This window comes from Mycteria americana, chromosome 9, assembly GCF_035582795.1.
Source record: "Mycteria americana isolate JAX WOST 10 ecotype Jacksonville Zoo and Gardens chromosome 9, USCA_MyAme_1.0, whole genome shotgun sequence".
Classification (NCBI taxonomy): domain Eukaryota; kingdom Metazoa; phylum Chordata; class Aves; order Ciconiiformes; family Ciconiidae; genus Mycteria; species Mycteria americana.
In genome coordinates this window covers 11,766,453-11,785,908 of record NC_134373.1, presented here as the reverse complement: position 1 = coordinate 11,785,908, position 19,456 = coordinate 11,766,453, and the positions used below count along the sequence as shown (strand labels likewise).

The following is a 19,456-nucleotide window of genomic DNA, read 5'->3' as shown; positions in this document are numbered from 1 at the left end:
CGAGGAGTTTCTTTTTATCTCTTTCTTTGTGTTTTTTCTCCTGCTCAGTTATCCTTTGGTCTGTTTAGAGAGCCTGCGTTTATTTCTCTCTTTATTTTCTGCTGGATATTCCTAGCTACAGTTTCCTGGCTGGCTTTCTTTGTGCAGTTACTGGGACGGTAACGTCTCCTTCGGTGCCTTAGCAAAATAAGCTTAACTTCCTTAGGGTTCCTACATAGTGAAAGGACTTGCAGGAAGTGGTAGGAGCAGCACTTCTCTCTTTAGTTTGTATCAGTGCTTGTTGATCCCATGCCTCTGGTTCTGGATTTGAGCTTGGGATTGAGAGTGCTGCAGTCTGTTTCAGACATCTTCTCTTCAGAAGCTGCACTCCATGCACCGGTCAGGGCATATTCTTGTGGGATTGCCAATGCTGTGGGATAGCAAAGTGCAATTTTTGATCTCTTTGTGTTGGTTCCTAGACTCCTCTTGCTACTTTCACTGCAAATTCTCATCATTCTGTTTGGTTTTTTTTTTTCTTTCTTAAATGTCAAAAATAGGCCTTAAATTGTCTCACCTATAAAATGTGCGTCAGTACTGCCTTGTTTTTGAAAGTATGGTCAGACCTCATCCTAGAAGGACAGAAAATGAACACTGGAAGTGTGGTTGGAGCCAGATATCTGTGGTTCCTTATTGAACCCTTCTTTTTGCTGATGTGTCTGAAATACTTACAGAGCAGAAAAGAGCAGCTTGGATCCCACCCAGTCTGTTACGTGTTTTTTCATGCACGTCATCTTTATCTGAGAAAAACCATATCCTGATAGATTTGTGCAACTGATAGTGTTGCTTCTGCTCTTACTACAAAGAACACAGAAGTCTCAAGAGCAGTCAGAATCAAGGAAGCATTGATAATATTTATCGCTATTTAAAGAATTGCTATTAGAGTCAGACTTAGGATATTCAGAAGAAAAATGTTAGAAAAGGTCATTGTTAAAATCACTTTTGATACATGAATATTCAGAGCTAATCTGCTACAGTCTTCAGATGATTCCTGCAGCCAAGGAGACTGAAATAAAAGGGAAATTAAATTAATAATTAGTTTTTTTCAGATGGGGGGAAGAAAAGTCTTGATTTTTAGATGCTTAATATCCAAGTCAGAATAAAAATAACCAAATATATCCAAGGCAGAAAAAAAAACCAAAACCAAAAATAACCATAAAATCAGGTATAGTACCCAATTCCCTCTTTTATACAGGGAATACATGATAGATTTATTTTTCAGTCCCAACTTGATACTGTGGTTATTCTTTTATCAAATCTTTAGATGCCCAATCCCCTGGCTGGAACCTTGGAACACTACATATTTTGATATTTTGCATAGATATAGACTTGTGGGAGGTTATAACCCTGGGTTAACTTAGTAATGAAAAGTTGTAATTAAAAAATGTGAAAATTTTAAAAATTATATGCTTTAAGCATATTTATTTTGGATATATAGCATCATATTCTTATTTATTTTAAAGAATTTTGTTATTTCTTTTTCTGGAGAAATGTGAATAATCTGGATTTTGCATTTACACATGTTAAAAGGTACTTTTTGTCATGGTTACAAGATCTTGTTCTAAATTACTTCTAAAAATTGGTTGCTGCATTATTGTTTAGTATAATTGTCTGCTCACTTAGCCTCTTCAGCTGAAAAGCTTTATTCCATCCAACCAGTTCAGTGCTTGAAAATTGCTTAATATGCTTGTCTTGTATGGATTGAGAAAAATGTTGAATAAACTGTTGCTTCTCTCTGTGTGTTCTTCCATGCTTTCATTTCAAATATCCAAAAAATGTTAGAGGCTGGGGTATACTAAGCATTGGTGATGAATAATGCAGAGTTTTAAAACCAAGGAGGTCGTTAATAGTTTTTCTACATTTCTACAGGCCTTTTTCTTATAGAATAGCTGTTTCAAGTGGGCTACTAATTATGAAGAATTCTGTTTTCTCTGCACTTGTCCTGATAAGCAGTGTGTACTCTTGATTATATCGTAAACCCTTTTTGCTTCTTTCTCAACCAGGTGAAACTTCAGATGGCGTCAGTAAATCTGTACATCGGGTCTTTGCGTCCATGCTTGGGGAAAATGAAGAGGAGGAGGAGGATGAAGAGGAAGAAGAAGAAGAGGAAGAAGAAACTACTGAGCAACCCACAGCTGGAGATGTTTTTGTGTTGGAGATGGTACTTAATCGAGAGACCAAGAAAATGATGAAAGCAAGTATTTAAACTTTCATGTAACTTCTCTGTATCCCCTGAAGCATGGTGCATAAATGCCAGTTTCTGTGATTTTAGCTACTTGCTGAGAAACTTGCCTGAAAATAATTCCATGTAGGATACTTCTGCTTCTGTTGGTGTCACCTGTCTTTGTTTTTTAAAAAATTACTGTAGGTTACAGTTTGAAAACTCAAAAAAAAAATGAAGTGAGTATTTCAAGTGTCTGGATTATATTTGTATTAGATATCAGAGTTACTCTGTCAGTTACGAGAATTAGCAAATATTTTGGTCAGTCATTTTAATATCACTAGTACTTAAATAACTCGTTATTAGGTTATGTTAAGCACAAGTATGACTGATGTCTCCTGAATTTGGGCACAACTGAATTCTCGGTAGAAATAATATCCCTTTTCCATTTAGGAGAAAAGACCTCGCAGCAAACTTCCTCGTGCCTTGAGGGGTCTGATGGGAGAGGCCAATATCAGGTTTGCTCGAGGCGAACGTGAGGAGGCTATTCTAATGTGCATGGAAATCATTCGACAAGGTATGTTAGAATGGTAAAACTTTTTGGCTTTAAGGATGGGGTGAAATTGCCATGTGCATCAGGAAAATTCAGTGTGGCTTCACTGATGATGAAAATACTCAGTACAAGGGAAGTCACTGTATAAGTAGTGTGGAATTAATATGTAGTGCATTTCCTTGGTTGTTTTGCTCCGCAGAGGCCGGGGCCTTTGCTTTACACAGTTTGCTTTTATTGTCTTTGTAGAACCAAGGTATAAACATCAGCATGACTTACAATGTAGAATAATGCTATAAATGGATGTTGTTAGATTCAGTCAGGCTGTTTAATAATAATTTATGAAAAGGAATCGGAAGCTTGTCTGCAAGCTTTTTCTGAATTTAAACAGGGCAATGTTGATGTTTCGTATAATTCTGATTGTTGTTTGCAGAAAGGCAAGTTATTTGTTTTCGAGGTGGTTTTAAAACAATAGTTCTTAATCATTCTTTTTGTCTCTTCACAGCTCCTCTTGCTCATGAGCCATTTTCCACTCTTGCCATGATCTATGAAGACCAGGGTGATATGGAGAAGTCATTACAGTTTGAACTGATTGCAGCTCACTTAAATCCTAGTGATACTGAGGAATGGGTTAGACTGGCAGAAATGTCACTGGAACAGGACAATATTAAGCAGGCTGTTTTTTGCTACACAAAAGGTAGCGTAAGCAACCATTTTAATAGTTTAAAATAAATGTTAGGTGCTAATGGCAATCATTTTGTTTTCTTCTGCTTTCTAATTTAGTTTGCTGCAGTTTGCTAAGATTCTGGTACCTCTGTCCGGACTTTGGTAAAAGATTAATGAATCTTTAATACAGGATGTCCTTTTCTTACAAAAACCTTGTGCATGTCTGTTAACATTCATCTAGTCAGGGAAATGAATGTGAAGTCCATTGTTGCCTTTTCCTAAACTAGGCTACTAATACGCTTTTTCTTGTAGCTCTGAAATATGACCCAACCAATGTGCGTTACCTATGGGAGAGATCAAGCCTGTATGAACAGTTGGGGGAACATAAGATGGCTATGGATGGCTACAGGCGTATTTTGAATCTCCTGTCTCCTTCTGATGGAGAGCGCTTTATGCAGTTGGCTAGAGACATGGCAAAGTAAGTTGGATTTAAAAATATTGTGATTTGGTTCTCCAGAGATTCTCAAAAGCTGGTATTAATAAGCTCTGCAGCCGATTTAAGCTGGGTATGTAGCTGAAATCAAGGAATGCAGGTGTTTTTGCTGAGGATGACCCCCACACAAGCATGCACCCCCCAACGATTGTGATGTTTCCAAAGCCTGACACGTGGGAATTATCCTGTGTAGGATCAATGCATCATCTTAGAAGTGTTGCATTCTCTTAAAGAGAATAAAATGCAAACACTAGGTACTGGAAAAATGCCAGTAATATACAATTATATACGAACACAGTACATTTTTAATCTATATAATATCACTAGAGACCTGAAAACTTATTGCCAACAAATCTGAATGAAACAAAGTATTCAATGTGTAATACAAGCTGTCTGCAACAGAATATAGTTTATATGTAATTTGTGATTCATTTCTGGAACAAGTCGAAATCTGCCTCCTCCCCTTTTCTGCTAGTGAGAGCAGATCAAGTCATAGAAGCTTGCCTGAGACAGAGAAGGCTTGTGGTTAAAGTGTGTAGCTCTCTTATTGTAGTTTTTAGTAAGTTGTTTAACTACTTTATATCTCAGCTTTCTCATGCGTAAATTGTCGAAAGCTGTTATTGGCCCGTTTCAAAACAGTTTCAGTCTTTTGATCTTTATGGTTGTGAAATGCACCAAAAAACCGCAAGGACATGTATTGTAACAATATTATTATTGAAGGTTTTTCTGAAACCAGGTTACTGTGATACATTATTGATACCTGGCTCGAGGTGGGGGATATTGTGATGAAAACTTCACTAATGTCCTAACATATAGGCAAGAAAAAAAACGGTAATTATTTGAAATACATAAAAATTGCCAACAGTTGTAAGGAAAGAAAAAACACCGCCTTTCTCACTATCTTTTGTAACTTACTCTTGCTAATGGAAATATTTGCTAATACGCAAAAATAAAAGAAATATGAAAATCCTTTTGCTAGTGTTCAAAGTACATATTGTCAGTTATCTCAAATACTTAGGATCTCATATCTGTGTTTTATAGGAGTTATTATGAAGCCAATGATGTGACCTCTGCTATTGAGATAATAGAAGAAGCCTTTACTAAACACCAGAGCCTTGTCTCCATGGAAGATGTTAACATTGCAGCTGAACTATATATTTCTTCCAAACAGTATGACAAAGCATTGGCGGTATGGAGAATTAAATGTATTTCTGTATCATGTTCAGCACCTCTTTGCCAGTCAGGACGGACAGTTTATATTCCTGTAGTGCTTAAATATGGTCATGTTTCTATAGTGATAGAACTGATTAGATACAGATTGCTTGCTCTTAGTTCTGTAGTAATTAGCATTGAAGTTAACGGCTTGATTTAATAAGTTGGGGGCTGATAGACTTGTATGCTGTTCCAGGTTTAAAATTTTGGGATCCTTCCTCTCCTCTATAATTGCCATAATCTTAGCAGCCAGTGAAGACCTACAAGCTGGTTTTGTGAGTACTACCAGCAAAGGACGTTCTCTAAGTTGAAGGTTAAAAGGATGACACTGAGTGGTCTAATGGTTCAAATGCAGACCATTGTGCTTTATCTGGCATACTTGTGTTACGACTAGTAATTCATGCATTAAGCATCAAGCATACATTCCAGGCAATACATCTTGACTCTAAGGCATCAGGAATTGGAGAAGGTTGCTTATCTGTTCCCAGTTTGTTCTGGTGGTTTTTAACCCTCGCTTTTGAGGCATGTTTCCAAGTTGATTTGGTCTGGCTTTGAGAGGAAAAGCTTTAGTATCGGGCCATTGTTATACTTTCCAGGTAGATTCAAGAGACGCTATTAGTTGGGACTTTCTCCTTGTGAACATTCTTATTTGCTGATATTAAATTACCTCCTTTTTTTCCTCCTTAAGGTTTTATTTAGTTCTCTCTCTGTCATTGCAAAGTGTCATGAGCCTGCAAACAATTCCTCTGACCCTTCTCTGTACTTCTTCCCATTTTGAAAATCAGTCAATATTACGTACACAGTATTTAGCTGCCAGATTTATTAATACAGTACTCAGGCGTAGAACCGTTGCCCTGTTTCTTCTTGATGGTTCTCATCGGGTCTGTTCCCGTGATGGTGTTTCTTGTTCCTGGATAGCTGAAACTGTATTTGAGCTGGTAAACTGAGCCTTTAAAAAATAACTATCTTAATACAATCATCTGGTATGTTCCTCTAAGGGCCATGTATTCTGTGTTTATCACTCTTGTTTTGGCAACAGTAATGACTTAAATACTTACTATTCAATTCATGAACAAAATACCAAACTGCATTGGGTCTTAGACCAACGGTTCTTTACACTTGTGCATTTCCCCCCTCGCTGCTCCACACTGCAAGTGAATGTCTTGAATTGCCCGTCTTTGGTTTCTATTTTTTTTAATTAGTTGTTCTATTGAATTATACTAGTTTTATTGAGGTCATGATGTGTATGACTAGGGCTGTTGTAAAATATCTGTGTGTAGCTGTGAATTTTAATGATTTCTTTTAACTGAGACAAACCATATGGTTTCCTTGCAATGCATTAGGCTGAGGAATCCTTGGAGCACTTTGGAAAGATCTGTGGAGAGCTTAGCTGTGTACCTGGTGCTTTGCTTTCTTTTTCAATCTTCCAAAAGACATTAAAAGAAGCTATAAAGCTTAAAAACTTTTCTAGTTGTGATGAAAGCAACTGTTGTATTTCCTAAGAGATGCTGATTGGATCATCTAAGTAGTCCAAAAATAGTCGACAAAGACATAAGGTGATCAAACTCAATACTAGTCAACTAAGCCCATGTGAAATGAATGCAGCTTTTCTTCTGATAACTTTTGTGATGTCTAAAACAACTGCCGTGTGGGCTGGTTACTCCATATATCCTTTAAATCTTCAAAATGATCCGAGTTACTCTGTTTTAGGTTATTACAGATTTTGCGGGAATTGTACTTGAAAAGAAAGTATCAGAAAAAAGTCCAGGAGAGGAGAAAAAAGGTAAGTAGCTAACAAGCGGTTAGTATAACCCTGCTGTTCATCTAATATGACATCTTTCTTTCCATTACCTTTTCAACTCGTGGGTATATTTTGATGCATGTTGACAGGCTTTTCTCTTTTTGAAACTTTTCAGTGTTTTTAATGAGTTACATGGCATGACCTCAGCTTTCTATAAGGAGTTACTCTGATGTCCAATTAGCCCTGCTGACTCATTAAGGACAAGGACTGCTCTCCAGGCAACTGGAGGCCTTTTAAAGTTCTAAACATTCCTCGGAGTGTTCACATCAAGCCAGTTATTTCTGCCAGCTAAATAGCTTCTGAAAAAAAATTAGATAAGTTTAGTGGCATCTGTACTCAAGAATATCAACCTTTGACCTGAGAATAATATTCTTCATCAATCCTACTTCTGTTATTAAACATTTAAATGTTTTGTTATATAGAAATCTAGGGATACTAGCTTGAAATTGAATGAAGTAGGTCGTCTTTGAGAAACCTGCTGCGTGAAAGTCATTGCTTAAGTCTGAAAATGTTTCTTTGGGCTGTAGAATGATCACAGCATGACGACTCCATAGGCAGACAGTCTGTTCTATGATTAAACTGGTTGGTTGTTTCGGCAATCTGGTCCAAACCCCATGTAGTATAAGACACTTCTGTTGGCTTTTTGCTTTAATGGACCAGGTAAAATACAGTTGATCAATGAACAACTGTCCTGATAGAGACTTTTAACAGATAATTTATAAGAAGCAAAACTATAATGAGTCTAGGAATTAAAACACAGTGTTGCCAAATTACCTGGGTGTGTAATTTCATAAGACAAAGCTTCTAAACTACCCAAGAGCTGGGTTCCCTGCCCCCTCTTGCTTTATAACTTTTTTAAATGCTTCCTGCTCTGCTGTCCTTCAAAAAAAAAAAAAGTCCACTTTTCAGAGTAAGCTACCTACCAGTCAAGTATGGATTCAAAATCGAGTAACTTTTGGCTTAGCTGGTGCTACTAGAGTAATCTGTAACCTTTTTAAAAAGATGCAGGGGCAGTGGTAGAAACTCAGGAAAGTGAGGAGGCAGTGGCTGCCGACCAAAGTCATCCAGTTGCTGAATCCAGTGCTGCAGGTAAGTAATTTAATTTTTTAATTTCGTACAAGTCTATGAACTGATCATATGCTCAGGAACCAGGCTGCAATCATATACAAATTGGGAAAGATTTCTAACAGCAGAGAAATAAGGCTTGATCCAGAAAAGATTTCTTGTGTACTGTCTTCCTTACTCAGAACTTACTTCTAACCCAGCCAGCCACCATTCTCCCAGGGCTTACCACTTTGAAAAGAAAATTTGTCATTTTATAAGAATTTATCAGTAGGTGAATAGCTACTCTCATGCTGGGCATTAAGATGTTCAGAGAATGATGAATTAATCTGCATGTTGTGATTTGCAGTAATTGGATGTGAATGTAGAAGGTAATAGGGAAGCCTTATGTTGGAAATCACAGTTTTCTCAGTTTATAGCAATCACCCTTTCAATGTCTGGTGTAAGAATTAAGGTGAAGGAGAACTTACACAGGGTAGTTAAGGAGGTGTCATGACTGCATGTGAAGGAAACATAATAACCTAGTTTTACTGTATGACCTGTAATTTGCTAGCATTGTCATGGGTAACTACTTTGCCTCGTGTTTGCATTGTCATCAGATTGCTTTCTGTTTATGTGTTGTGTAAAGTTCTGTAGATAACTGTGTTTAAGAATGTATAGAGCCAGATCCCTGATACACAGGACTTAGCTTAATAAGAATAAATAGCTTAATACAGGGTATTTCCTTCAGAAAGCAAGGAGAAGAGGGTACAGGTGCATAAATTGCTAAAGGAAAGCTTTATGAAGCAAGTGCATGTTAAGAGGAAGAAGGCTCTAAAAGCACGTCCTATGGGATCCTGCTGTTGAAGTCAATGCAGACTGACAGCACTTGATACTTCAGGTGAAATTATTAGGATCAGAGATAGTAGGAAGAAGTTGTTCCAACTATTGGGAAAGAGATAGAAGAAAAGGAGAAGAGGGCAGGCCTACACCAACATTTGCTAGAGTCAGTGAGAATATATTTTCATTCATTGGAGCTGAACATGGCCTGGAGGGGATGTGGAGCTTGTGAAGTGCTTGTTAAAGCCTATGGGTTCAGAAAGAGAAATTGTTTGTCTTCTCACAGCTGTGGAGAAGGTCAGCTGCTGCATACCTGAGGGTGTTCCCATAGACATCACGGTCAAGCTGATGGTGTGCTTGGTTCACTTGAACATCCTAGAGCCGCTCAATGTAAGTAGAAGCCAACTCAGAAGTTGGGGGATGTTCTAATAAATTACCAAAGCAAGTAATTTTTCCTGTCATCGAATGACTGAGGTCGTTGAGAGCTGTGGAGATTCTTTTGCTTCCCTCCCACTCCGAGAGAAAGCTAGCAAACCTGTAATAGCAGAAATACTATTTTTGTCCTTATAAATTATGCCTCCGGTGGAAGTATTACTAAAGCACAGTAAATCACAGCCTGTGTGCTGTGACAGGCCCAGAACCACATTGCAAAATTGTTGAACACTAAGGAGCACATCTTTGCTTTGTTTTAAAGCCCTACTAAATCTGAAGACCGTTCTTTCGTAAAGAGCACTCCTCACTGATGGGCACTTTCACCCGTTGGATGTGAAATGTACGGATGGGTAGGATGTGAAATGTCTACAATAGAAAAATGTGGCTTTTTAAGGAATTCTGAAATTCAGGTCTTTATTTTTCACTTTTAAACTAACATTTAAATAAAAGAAGTGTAGTTCAGAATGTAAATAGAATAAAAATCATGGCATAAAAATGTAAGCTTCCAATACTGCAGATAATCTTAAAGAAATGTTCTCGTTGGTTATTTTGCTTTTAGTGTTTTGTGTGGTTTTTTTAAAGCCTCTTTTGACCACTCTGGTGGAACAAAATCCAGAAGAAATGGGTGACTTGTATTTGGACGTCGCAGAGGCGTTTCTGGATGTTGGAGAGTACAACTCAGCACTGCCTCTCTTGAGTTCCCTTGTCTGTTCAGAACGATACAACTTGGCTGTCGTCTGGCTTCGGCACGCGGGTGAGAAGAAGCAGGACTGCTGAACACGTGGTACTGAGAGATGATAATGCAATGCTGACCATTTCCAGGGACCTTTAACTAAGATCACTGGTATTTTAGATTCATATGTTGAATGATAATCAGTATTTGCAAAACTACAATTGGAGTTTATTATGACAACACTGTCATGGAGCATTTTTCTTGTTCTTCACATAGATTGAAATTTACTTCAGATAAAAATACTTCATTTTCATGTAAGTGAAACAGCATCTATTCTGCATTCCATCCTGTGTCAACTGATGATGCTTTAAGTGAAACTGTGGATGCATCAGTACATATTTCTGAATATTTTCACTTTGCTAATACGTGTTTTGGGTGGTTTTAACTGAAAAAGTATCTGAAAAGTATGTTAACTATTTTGCAAGCTTTGAAATCTTAGTTTTCTGCCATTTAAGTGCATTGTGTTGTTTATGGTATTTCTAGAGTGCTTGAAGGCTTTGGGACACATGGAGCGTGCTGCAGAGAGCTATGCCAAAGTTGTTGATCTTGCTCCATTGCATCTGGATGCAAGAATCTCACTTTCAACACTTCAGCAGCAGCTGGGCCGACCTGAAAAAGCTCTGGAGGCTCTGGAACCAATGTATGATCCAGATACACTGGCTCAGGATGCTAACGCTGCCCAGCAGGTGAGTAAAGTGTCCTCTGCTTCCAGTTTAGCATATATTATTCTGCTTAACTATGGTAGTGGTCAAAGATGTCAACTATATAGGACCAGGGATTGGGACTTATTTATCTACAGCATAGTGAGCCTTCAGAGCACAGTGAATGATTCATTACAGAGTACCAGGGATGAGTCCTCATGGCTCTTTGTCCCTGACCATTTTATCAATATTTCCCCTGTCCCACCTGATCACTTCGGTGTCAAGTACAAGCTCTTGGCCACTGAGAACCAGTCTTGACACCAATCACTTTGCATCAAGTTGATCAGCAGTTGCTACAGACGAGCTACGTGGTTTGGCCTCTATTGGTTGTAACTGAAGGCGTAGCAAAGGTTCTATATCCCCTCTCCAGCAGCACCTTCACTATAGATAAGAGTTATGCTGAATTTCTCTGAAATTTGAGAATTTGAAACAATAACTACTGCAGGGCAGCTTAGGGAGATCTTACCTGCTGCTGCTAAGATTCTTACAGCTTTGTAGAAGGTTTTACAATCCTCTCAGTACTGTATTGAATCAAAATTGCTTGTTTTATGAACTCGGTCTCTATGCAAGAGGTTGAATAATAATATTCCATACTATCTAGGAATTAAAGCTACTCCTCCATCGTTCGACACTGTTGTATTCCCAAGGCAAAATGTATGGTTACATAGACACTCTACTTACGATGCTGGCAATGCTGTTGAAGGTAAGCCAATCTTTCCAGCTCCACTTTAAGAAACTGGACAGCTATGAGTTGGGTTAAGACAAGCGACAAACAAACTCAGGAGGAAAGCTAGTGTTTTTTATGTGCAAATGGTTTCATAATTTTGTTAGATAATAATCCTGCAGGGAGCCTATAATACTGGTGTTCCTGCCTGTAGCGTTCAGAACAGAGGACCACTTGTGAGTATAATTCTTAATACAGTGACTTCAACTCCCTGTTTCTCAGTGTACATAGAACACGCTGAGTACTAAAGCTGCTGCTTACCTGTTTAGCAGTCAGCATAGTGCTTTCTTGAAGTGTTGATACTGGCTTCTATTTCAACAATTTTCTTTTGAATTTCTTAAATTTTTCTTTAATATTGTCATGTGATAAAATGACCAAAGAAGGATTTGTTTAGCCAGTAAATACAGTGGTGGTGGTTTTGTGTTAGTTGGTTTTTGTTTGTTTTTAAATAGGGAGTGAGGGAGAGGAATATTTAGACCTCAATTTTATCCATCTGGTCAGAGCCATTACTCTTGTATCACACTGGTTGAATAGCTGACTATCCACCTATTTCTGAAACTGATACAGAAAGGCCTTGTTCTTGTTATGCCTCTATGCAAATAGTTCTGATTTCAGTATATACAGGGATGTTCCAATCCCAGGAAAAGTCTTTTCAGTCATTTAAAGAGTTTGTATCTTTCTTTTGCATAGCCCAGTTTGCACTGGAGCATGAGACAATGCAGAGATAATACTCCTCTTGGGAATGTTCTCTCTCATGATCTTGCTCTACTGTGGTGTTTCTAAGTTGCAGACTGTGTTGGCCTGCAACGTGAGCAACGTGGATTGGCCATAAAGCTGCCTTTGTCATAGGATGTATTAATGTAATCTGAAATGCTGCCCTTAAATTTGTTTCTAGGTAGCAATGAGCAGAGCTCAGGTGTGTTTGATATCTAGTTCCAAATCTGGAGAGAGACACCTCTATCTTATTAAGGTGTCAAGGGATAAAATTTCTGACAATGACGACCAAGAGACAGCAAATTGCGATGCAAAAGGTAACAAATATTTATTAAAAGCAAAGCAACAAGATGAACTCCTTAGTTCTGAAAAATGAAATAAACGTTACTATTTTGCATGCTAAATCCATGCAGTTCATGTTAACATTGCTTTATTTCTAGGGCAAAGAAGGCAGCAAAAATGAAGATAATATAACTTAAGGGAACAATCCCCTTTCAGAGAAAACTAGTGAGATTACAGAATAATTCAGATTTGAGAAAGACCTCTAGAGATTATATGGTCCAACATTCTCCTAGGTGCAAATATAATACATGCAAATCTAGAACATAATAGAAATACATGTTTGAAAAGTGGTGTGATGTTTTTTTTAACTGGCCCAGACTCGGCTGAGCCAGACTACACATTCTTAAGCACCGTTTGGTAGATTAGGAAGAGTAACCTTAATGCATTCATGTAGTATGTTTACAGCTTGAACTGTGTGTATTTCTTGCCATTCGTTCCCAAGTTTTGACTGGTTTTTTGCTGGTGTTTTACAAACTGCACTTAAACTGAAAAAAGTAAATATTTTATCTTTATCTTACCTGTTAATGCTGAGATATTTTTGAAAAGATCAGTTTGATGTATGCACCCTTTTTTTTTAAGAGTTTAGCTCTCTTGTTTTAATTTTCTCAACTTACTGACTTCAATATTTTTAGCAATTTTTGCTGTTCTCACGAGTGTTCTGACAAAAGATGACTGGTGGAACCTCCTCCTGAAAGCTATATATTCCTTGTGTGACCTCTCCCGGTACAAGGAGGCAGAGCTACTAGTGGATTCCTCATTGGAATATTACTCATTTTATGATGATAGACAAAAGCGCAAGGAGCTGGAATACTTCGGGCTCTCTGCTGCAATTCTGGACAAGAACTTCAGAAAAGCGTACAACTATATCAGGTGGGGTACTGAGAAGGTAGAGCAATCTGTTCTGTAATTGCTTCCCCTGAGGCTGTAGTCATACTGCTGAAAATATTGCTAAAGGAGGCAGGCTGATGCTTTCCAGCTTTTCCTGAAACAGATAAGGCTATTGAAGCTAAAGGAGCTTTCTGATAGCCTTTGATTCAAAAAAATGCATGCTGCAGTAGCTTGGTTGATTTGGCCAGAACCATTGGTTCTGTCTTTCACTGTCAAATTGCCTCAGTCACTGACCTGCTCCTTGAGTGTCTCCTCTTTGTTATCTTCCCTAAACTGTTGAGGTTCTATTGCAGATACAGTATTTACTATAGCGTTTACTAATTTCTTGTATACTTTTCATTCTGTAGAATCATGGTAATGGAAAATGTCAATAAACCTCAGCTGTGGAACATATTCAATCAAGTTACTATGCAGTCTCAGGACGTCCGTCACCATCGCTTTTGTCTCCGCTTAATGCTGAAAAATCCTGATAATCACGCATTGTGTGTCCTAAATGGGCACAACGCGTTTGTATCTGGCAGTTTCAAGCATGCTCTTGGTAATGTCATTAATGTTCTAATATTAACAAATATAACAAGTGGATGTTTTTTTCAGAGGAAGATTTATTAAAGTAATTTTTTTCATACATCAGAAAATTACAGGTGGCTTCACAGTGTTAGTCTGGTGCTTTAATTATTTTGTACACAAATCAAAGCATTGCTGAAGAGTTCTGCTAATAAAAATTAAGCTGGTATGTTTCAAGTTTAGCACACATTGCAAATATAACCCCCTTGCAAAGATAGTTGAAGGCTAATGATAATAAAGAATAAGAAGGACAGAAACAGACCAATTTAAGCAGCAAATAAAGTTGGTTGGACATTTTAAGCAGGCCTTTAAAGTAAACCTACTGCTTTCAGTCAAGCCCTCCAAATGTCCAACTTAAGATGTTTGGCCTCCAGGATATAAATCCCAGCAAGGACGTTGTTTGCCTTCTGTGTCTGATTCTTTTCTGCTTAGATTTTTACATTACAGTTTGCATTTTTCCTTCAGAATCCAAGGAGTGCTGAAAATATAACATTTTCTTTCATGTTTTTCCCTGTGTATTTTGATGTAGGTATATTAAATTGTTTCTTTTCTAATTCAGCCTTCTAATTTGAAGATTTTCTTTGTTGCCCTTAAGTTCTTAAGGAAACCTTTTCACAACAAACATCCTGATTCAGTTATTTGCTTTTAGGACAGTATGTGCAAGCCTTTCGTGCAAACCCAGATGAACCTCTGTACAGTCTTTGTATTGGCTTGACTTTCATCCACATGGCTTCTCAGAAATACGTGTTGAAAAGGCATGCTCTTCTAGTACAGGTGAGTTAGTATGATTATTTTTACCTGTAGTGTTTCCTTGGCTTTGTGTCTTGCAGCCAGTTATGGCTACAACATACTCTGTTTACATAACTTTTCATACTCGATATGGCATTTCAAAAGAGGGAAGTGGCAAAACATGAACACCGATGAGTATGCTTTTGAACTATAGCTGTACCCATCTGAATCTCCTCTCCTTTTAGTTAAATGTAGCTTGTTCTGCTGTGTGTATACAATGATTACTCACATAGATGTTAGCAGCTGCCAGCTGTTTGTGAAAATATTACTGATTTCAGTCTTGGTGGCTGTAGTCTGGATTTTCTTCCAAATTTTTCTTCTTACCCTGCCTTGCTCTGAAGAAGTGCTGTAATGTATGCCACGTGCCCTTCATAGACATCTCATGAACTGCATCATTGAAGCAAACTTTACAGACTTAGAAAGTGGTTTTTTTTCCCTGTCTTCCTTTTCTCTTCCCCCTTTTAGGTGCCTCTTACAGCTCTCTTCGTAAAGATCTTGTGAACTCCAGTTTAGGCTATCCTCAATTTTTCAGCTTTCTTATTCACATTTTTCTTTCATCTGCCAGATCCAGTTATGAAGCACAGGCTGATTATTCCAAACAGAATCTTGAAAGTAATTTCCTCTACTCTCCACCAAGTATTTTCATTAACTTGAAACGCCTCTTAATTCCTGTGGCCACTGTGCTCAGAGTCAGCAGAATATGGTGAGGATCCTGAGCTCTCATGACTTCTGAAATTGCTGAAAAGCTGTAGCTTGCACTGATTTTGACAAAAGCTATAGGTCCTCAGCTATTCTAAAACAAGACCAATTATGTCAGTGTCCAAGTTAAGATGTTTTGAACTTGCAAACTTTGGCCTAATTTTAATATTTTTATCCACTTCTTTCTGTAATCAGCCTGCCTTTCTTATATGGGCTGCTGTGTTCTCCTTTTATAACGTACTTGTACAATGTCCTATTTATGTTACCCTCTGGTGATACAGTTCCCTGCTTTCTCTCTTCTCATTTCTTGCTTACATTTCTTCCTTAGTATTTTTACATCCTCTCTTGCTCCTATTGTAGTTGATTAATAATTCAACCACGCTGACATACTGGTGACCTAAATTATGATCATTAGCTGCTTGTGTCTAAACTAATTCCTCGTTGAAGGAGGTATCTTCTCTGATTACCAGCATGGCCCCTAGAAGGAAAGTCCTCTATTTACAACAGAATCATCACATTCCAAAGCGGTAACAAAAGGAAGTGCACAGGAGAGGATGAAAAGGTCGTGTGCTCCATTTCTCCCTTCTGAATTCACCGCTTTACCTGTCCCTCCTAAGTTTCCCCCAGGGCTCCTTCAGTGTCAAATGAAACACTGCATTTTAATGTAAAATGGTACTGTATGCCTCTCTGTCTTTCCCTTTGTTCTGTATGGGAGGTAGCTCTGGTCTAATGCCTTTTGTCTTTACAGCATCATACAAACCTTGGGTCATGAAGAGTCTGTAACACACCAAGCTGGTAGGCAGTGACATCCTACAGATGAGAAACAAATCGCTTCCCTCACTTTACAGCATGTCAGTGTATAAATGAGACTAGTTTACAGTGTATAAATGAGACTAGACCACACGGTGCCTGGTCACTGTTACTTTATGCATTGCCCTGCTTTACATCTTCTGGGACATCAGCACCCAAATAGGTGCGTAGTACCTGCTGGGCCCTGCTCCTCTGTCTGAACCACAGAGTGCCACATAGGAGGAGCGGGTATTCAGACTAAGGTTGGCAATGAAATTATGTACATGTGGGATTCTGCTAGTCGTGTAGTTTAAGTACATGAGCATATATTTAAATTTTAAACTAAAAGCAGAATAAGAAAGTATAACACTTACAGGGTGCTTCGACTTTAAATTTGTTAAAGCATAGCACTGGAACTGCTGGGTATGAGTTTCCTTTCAAATTCTGCTGGAGAATTGGCAGTAAAACATCTGCTGGCTTCAAGAAGGGACGTGAACTCTCACCTACTGCTTAGGATATCTGGGTTTTTCATGCCCTTATTCAGTGATGTTTATTTTTGGCCACTTTATAAAATTTATATACCTATAATTTCCCTGATAACTGGTATTGGAGTAAAGAGTTATATGGAGCACAAGATCAAGAAAATAATATGCTTGCATTCCAGAAATAATACTTTGATATGTACTTCATGGAGTTCAGAAGTTTGTAGAATTCTGAAAAGTTGTAGAATTAAACCATTTCTTGCCACTATGCAAGGCAAAGAGTGAAGGAAAGGGAATGAAAGTTTGGGGTTTTTTTTTTCTCCTTAAAAACAAGCAGGGGAGTGTTATCTTTTAAAGATTTTTTTTTTTTTTTTTTTAAGAAAAATAAAATCTTGCTCTAGCTTGTCCTTTGGCTGCATCTTTTTAAAGGTGGTCAGCTCTTCCAAACATGAACCAGTCTTACCTGTGTGTATATTACATACATACATACCTACTTCTATATTTAGCAAGTTAGTGCTGTAAGTCACTATACTAAATAACTGTGTGTTCAATTTATTAAAAAGATCTACCCATTGTTATCAATGGCAGTGAGACTGACAGAGCACAGGTTTTTTGGTCTCAACAATCGAATGTGACTTATTTTCTGCCTTCAATTTGTATGTGGTTTTGTGAGGAAGCATAACTCAAAAGTTTAAACAGATACATTTAAACACCTGTTCTCCAGTGTATTTTACTGCCATCTTCTTAAAGGGAACATTCACAGATGTGCATAATATGTGTACAGGGATTCTCCTTCCTTCATCGGTACTTGGACCTGCGTGGACCATGTCAAGAGTCTTTCTACAACCTCGGCCGTGGCCTTCACCAGCTGGGATTACTGCACCTGGCAATCCACTATTACCAAAAAGTACTTGAACTTCCTCCTCTCACCTTAGAGGTACTGTGTCTTTGTAAGTTACGTACAGAGAATAAAGTCAGGTCAGGTAGTAATTTCTCAGCCGTAATTAAAATAGGTACATGAAATCTGTGTAGTCGAGTTTCCTTTAATTTGTATTGCAATTCCTTGTCATTGGAAGCCCAAATCTGATTGTCACCTGATAATGTATTTAAGCATGTGTTAACATAAAAGGTTTATGAATTTTGAAGGATTTACTAATAGGCTGAAGTAGCAGCAAAAAGGGTTGCTAAACTTCACCTGAATAAGGAGCTGAACTTTATATATGTATTACACACAATAAATTACAACTGGAAGGTCTATGTACTCCCCCATGCTATAAAAGAGCATGCTGGAGCAATATGAGCCTGTATTAAGAATGCCTAAATGCATCTGAGCCATGGTTTTGCTCTAATTGATCTGTATTAGATCATCCTAATTGATGTGTGGTACATTTACAGGTGTGGTCTGAGAGAAGGTTTTTGCCTAGCTTTGGCATGGGTAGGTAGAAAAATTACAAGTGTATTCAGAAAACGGGAAGGGTTGGTAAAGTAAGAAACATGGGTGGTGTTAGTCAGCGCTGGGAGTTCAAAGCAGCAATCTTGTGACCTTGTAAAAGATAGAGGCAGTATTCACAGTCTGATTGGAGAAACAAATACTTTGCATACACATTAAGATAGTACTTTCCTGTTTTATGAGCTGGCTGTCTAATTTACAGCTAATGTTTTGAGTATGTAATTATATAACTCTTTGGTGATTAACAACATGTGGAAACTTGTTAAGGAGGGAGGGCACAAGGAATACCACTTCTTTTGTTTCTATACAGCCAAAAGCCTATATAAACCATGAATAGGTGATTTGATTCCACTGTAATTGCTACTCATGCTTCAAGTTTTATACTATTTTTGCATATAGATAACTTTTTTTTTAATCATTATTTTTACAGGGAATAGAAACTGATCAGACAGACTTGAGAAGAGATACTGCCTTTAACTTGTCGCTTATTTATCAGAGCAGCGGAAATATGAGAATGGCTCAAAAGATGTTGTATACCTACGCAGTTGTATGATGAGGTGGAATTGATATTCTTTGTATTAACCTTTGCATTATGCAGTGCTGGGGAAACTGGTTTTGTGTACAGCTTTTTCTATAGATGATCAGAGATATGGCTTGTGCCATATGTAGCTTTATGGACTTTTTCTACTTCTGGCATTTGAACTGTATCACATATGGGTGGAAACTGTCTGTTCCGAGTACAATGCTGACATGCTCAAGTGTGTCTGTTACTGGCTCTTCTCCTTTGATGCATTGCTCTGTCATCTGATACTCAGTCTTGTATATAGAATCAAACAGTGAAAACTGAAGCCCAGTGTGGTTTGTTGGTTGTTTTTTTGGGGTTTTTTTTAGGGAAAATTTACAATGTGCAATATTACAACAAGTTACCAGTGAGGTTGTTCAAGAAGCCATATTCACTGGTGATGAGGGGTTTTTGTTAATGTGCAGCATTAAATTACTATAATATAGAAGAACTAGGCCCATACTAATCCCTAGAGGATGGAGAACTCAGTATTTCAAGATCTTTAAAGTAGTCAGAATTTTCTAGGAGGTCATATTCCTAGCAGCTGTTCTATTTGCAGGAGATCGATTTCTGTTTTACTGAAATGTGTGACTGTTGTTCTTCTTCTGAACTTGTTAATAAAAATTCTGAGGTTAATAATGATAATGTTTACTCATTCTCAGGAAACATATATCCTACTAAATAGCTTACAGCAAAAATTAATATAATAACATCATACAGCTTTTTATTTAACATACATTGCAAATGGTCTGGGTTTTTAATAATTTCTGACAGTTGAACAGTAGCA

General features: G+C 37.8%; 1 protein-coding gene across 2 annotated transcripts in view; it reads left to right on the top strand.

The window, feature by feature from the left end:
* The window catches only part of GTF3C3 (general transcription factor IIIC subunit 3), a 21,229-nt gene extending 1,908 nt beyond the window's left edge, over positions 1–19,321 (top strand). The window contains exons 3-19 of one of the 2 annotated variants that reach the window (XM_075511993.1): positions 2,040–2,230; positions 2,651–2,774; positions 3,253–3,444; positions 3,726–3,891; positions 4,948–5,095; positions 6,829–6,901; positions 7,922–8,008; positions 9,087–9,190; positions 9,815–9,986; positions 10,449–10,651; positions 11,268–11,369; positions 12,286–12,421; positions 13,079–13,316; positions 13,682–13,872; positions 14,548–14,672; positions 17,442–17,594; positions 18,538–19,321. In XM_075511993.1, coding sequence (XP_075368108.1) covers positions 2,040–2,230; positions 2,651–2,774; positions 3,253–3,444; positions 3,726–3,891; positions 4,948–5,095; positions 6,829–6,901; positions 7,922–8,008; positions 9,087–9,190; positions 9,815–9,986; positions 10,449–10,651; positions 11,268–11,369; positions 12,286–12,421; positions 13,079–13,316; positions 13,682–13,872; positions 14,548–14,672; positions 17,442–17,594; positions 18,538–18,660 — 2,528 coding nt within the window. In that variant the 3' untranslated portion in view covers positions 18,661–19,321. Of the gene's footprint in view, positions 1–2,039; positions 2,231–2,650; positions 2,775–3,252; positions 3,445–3,725; positions 3,892–4,947; positions 5,096–6,828; positions 6,902–7,921; positions 8,009–9,086; positions 9,191–9,814; positions 9,987–10,448; positions 10,652–11,267; positions 11,370–12,285; positions 12,422–13,078; positions 13,317–13,681; positions 13,873–14,547; positions 14,673–17,441; positions 17,595–18,537 lie in introns of those variants that run through there. The other variant, XM_075511994.1, reaches the window with a different exon arrangement.
* The last annotated feature ends 135 nt before the right edge of the window (positions 19,322–19,456 follow it).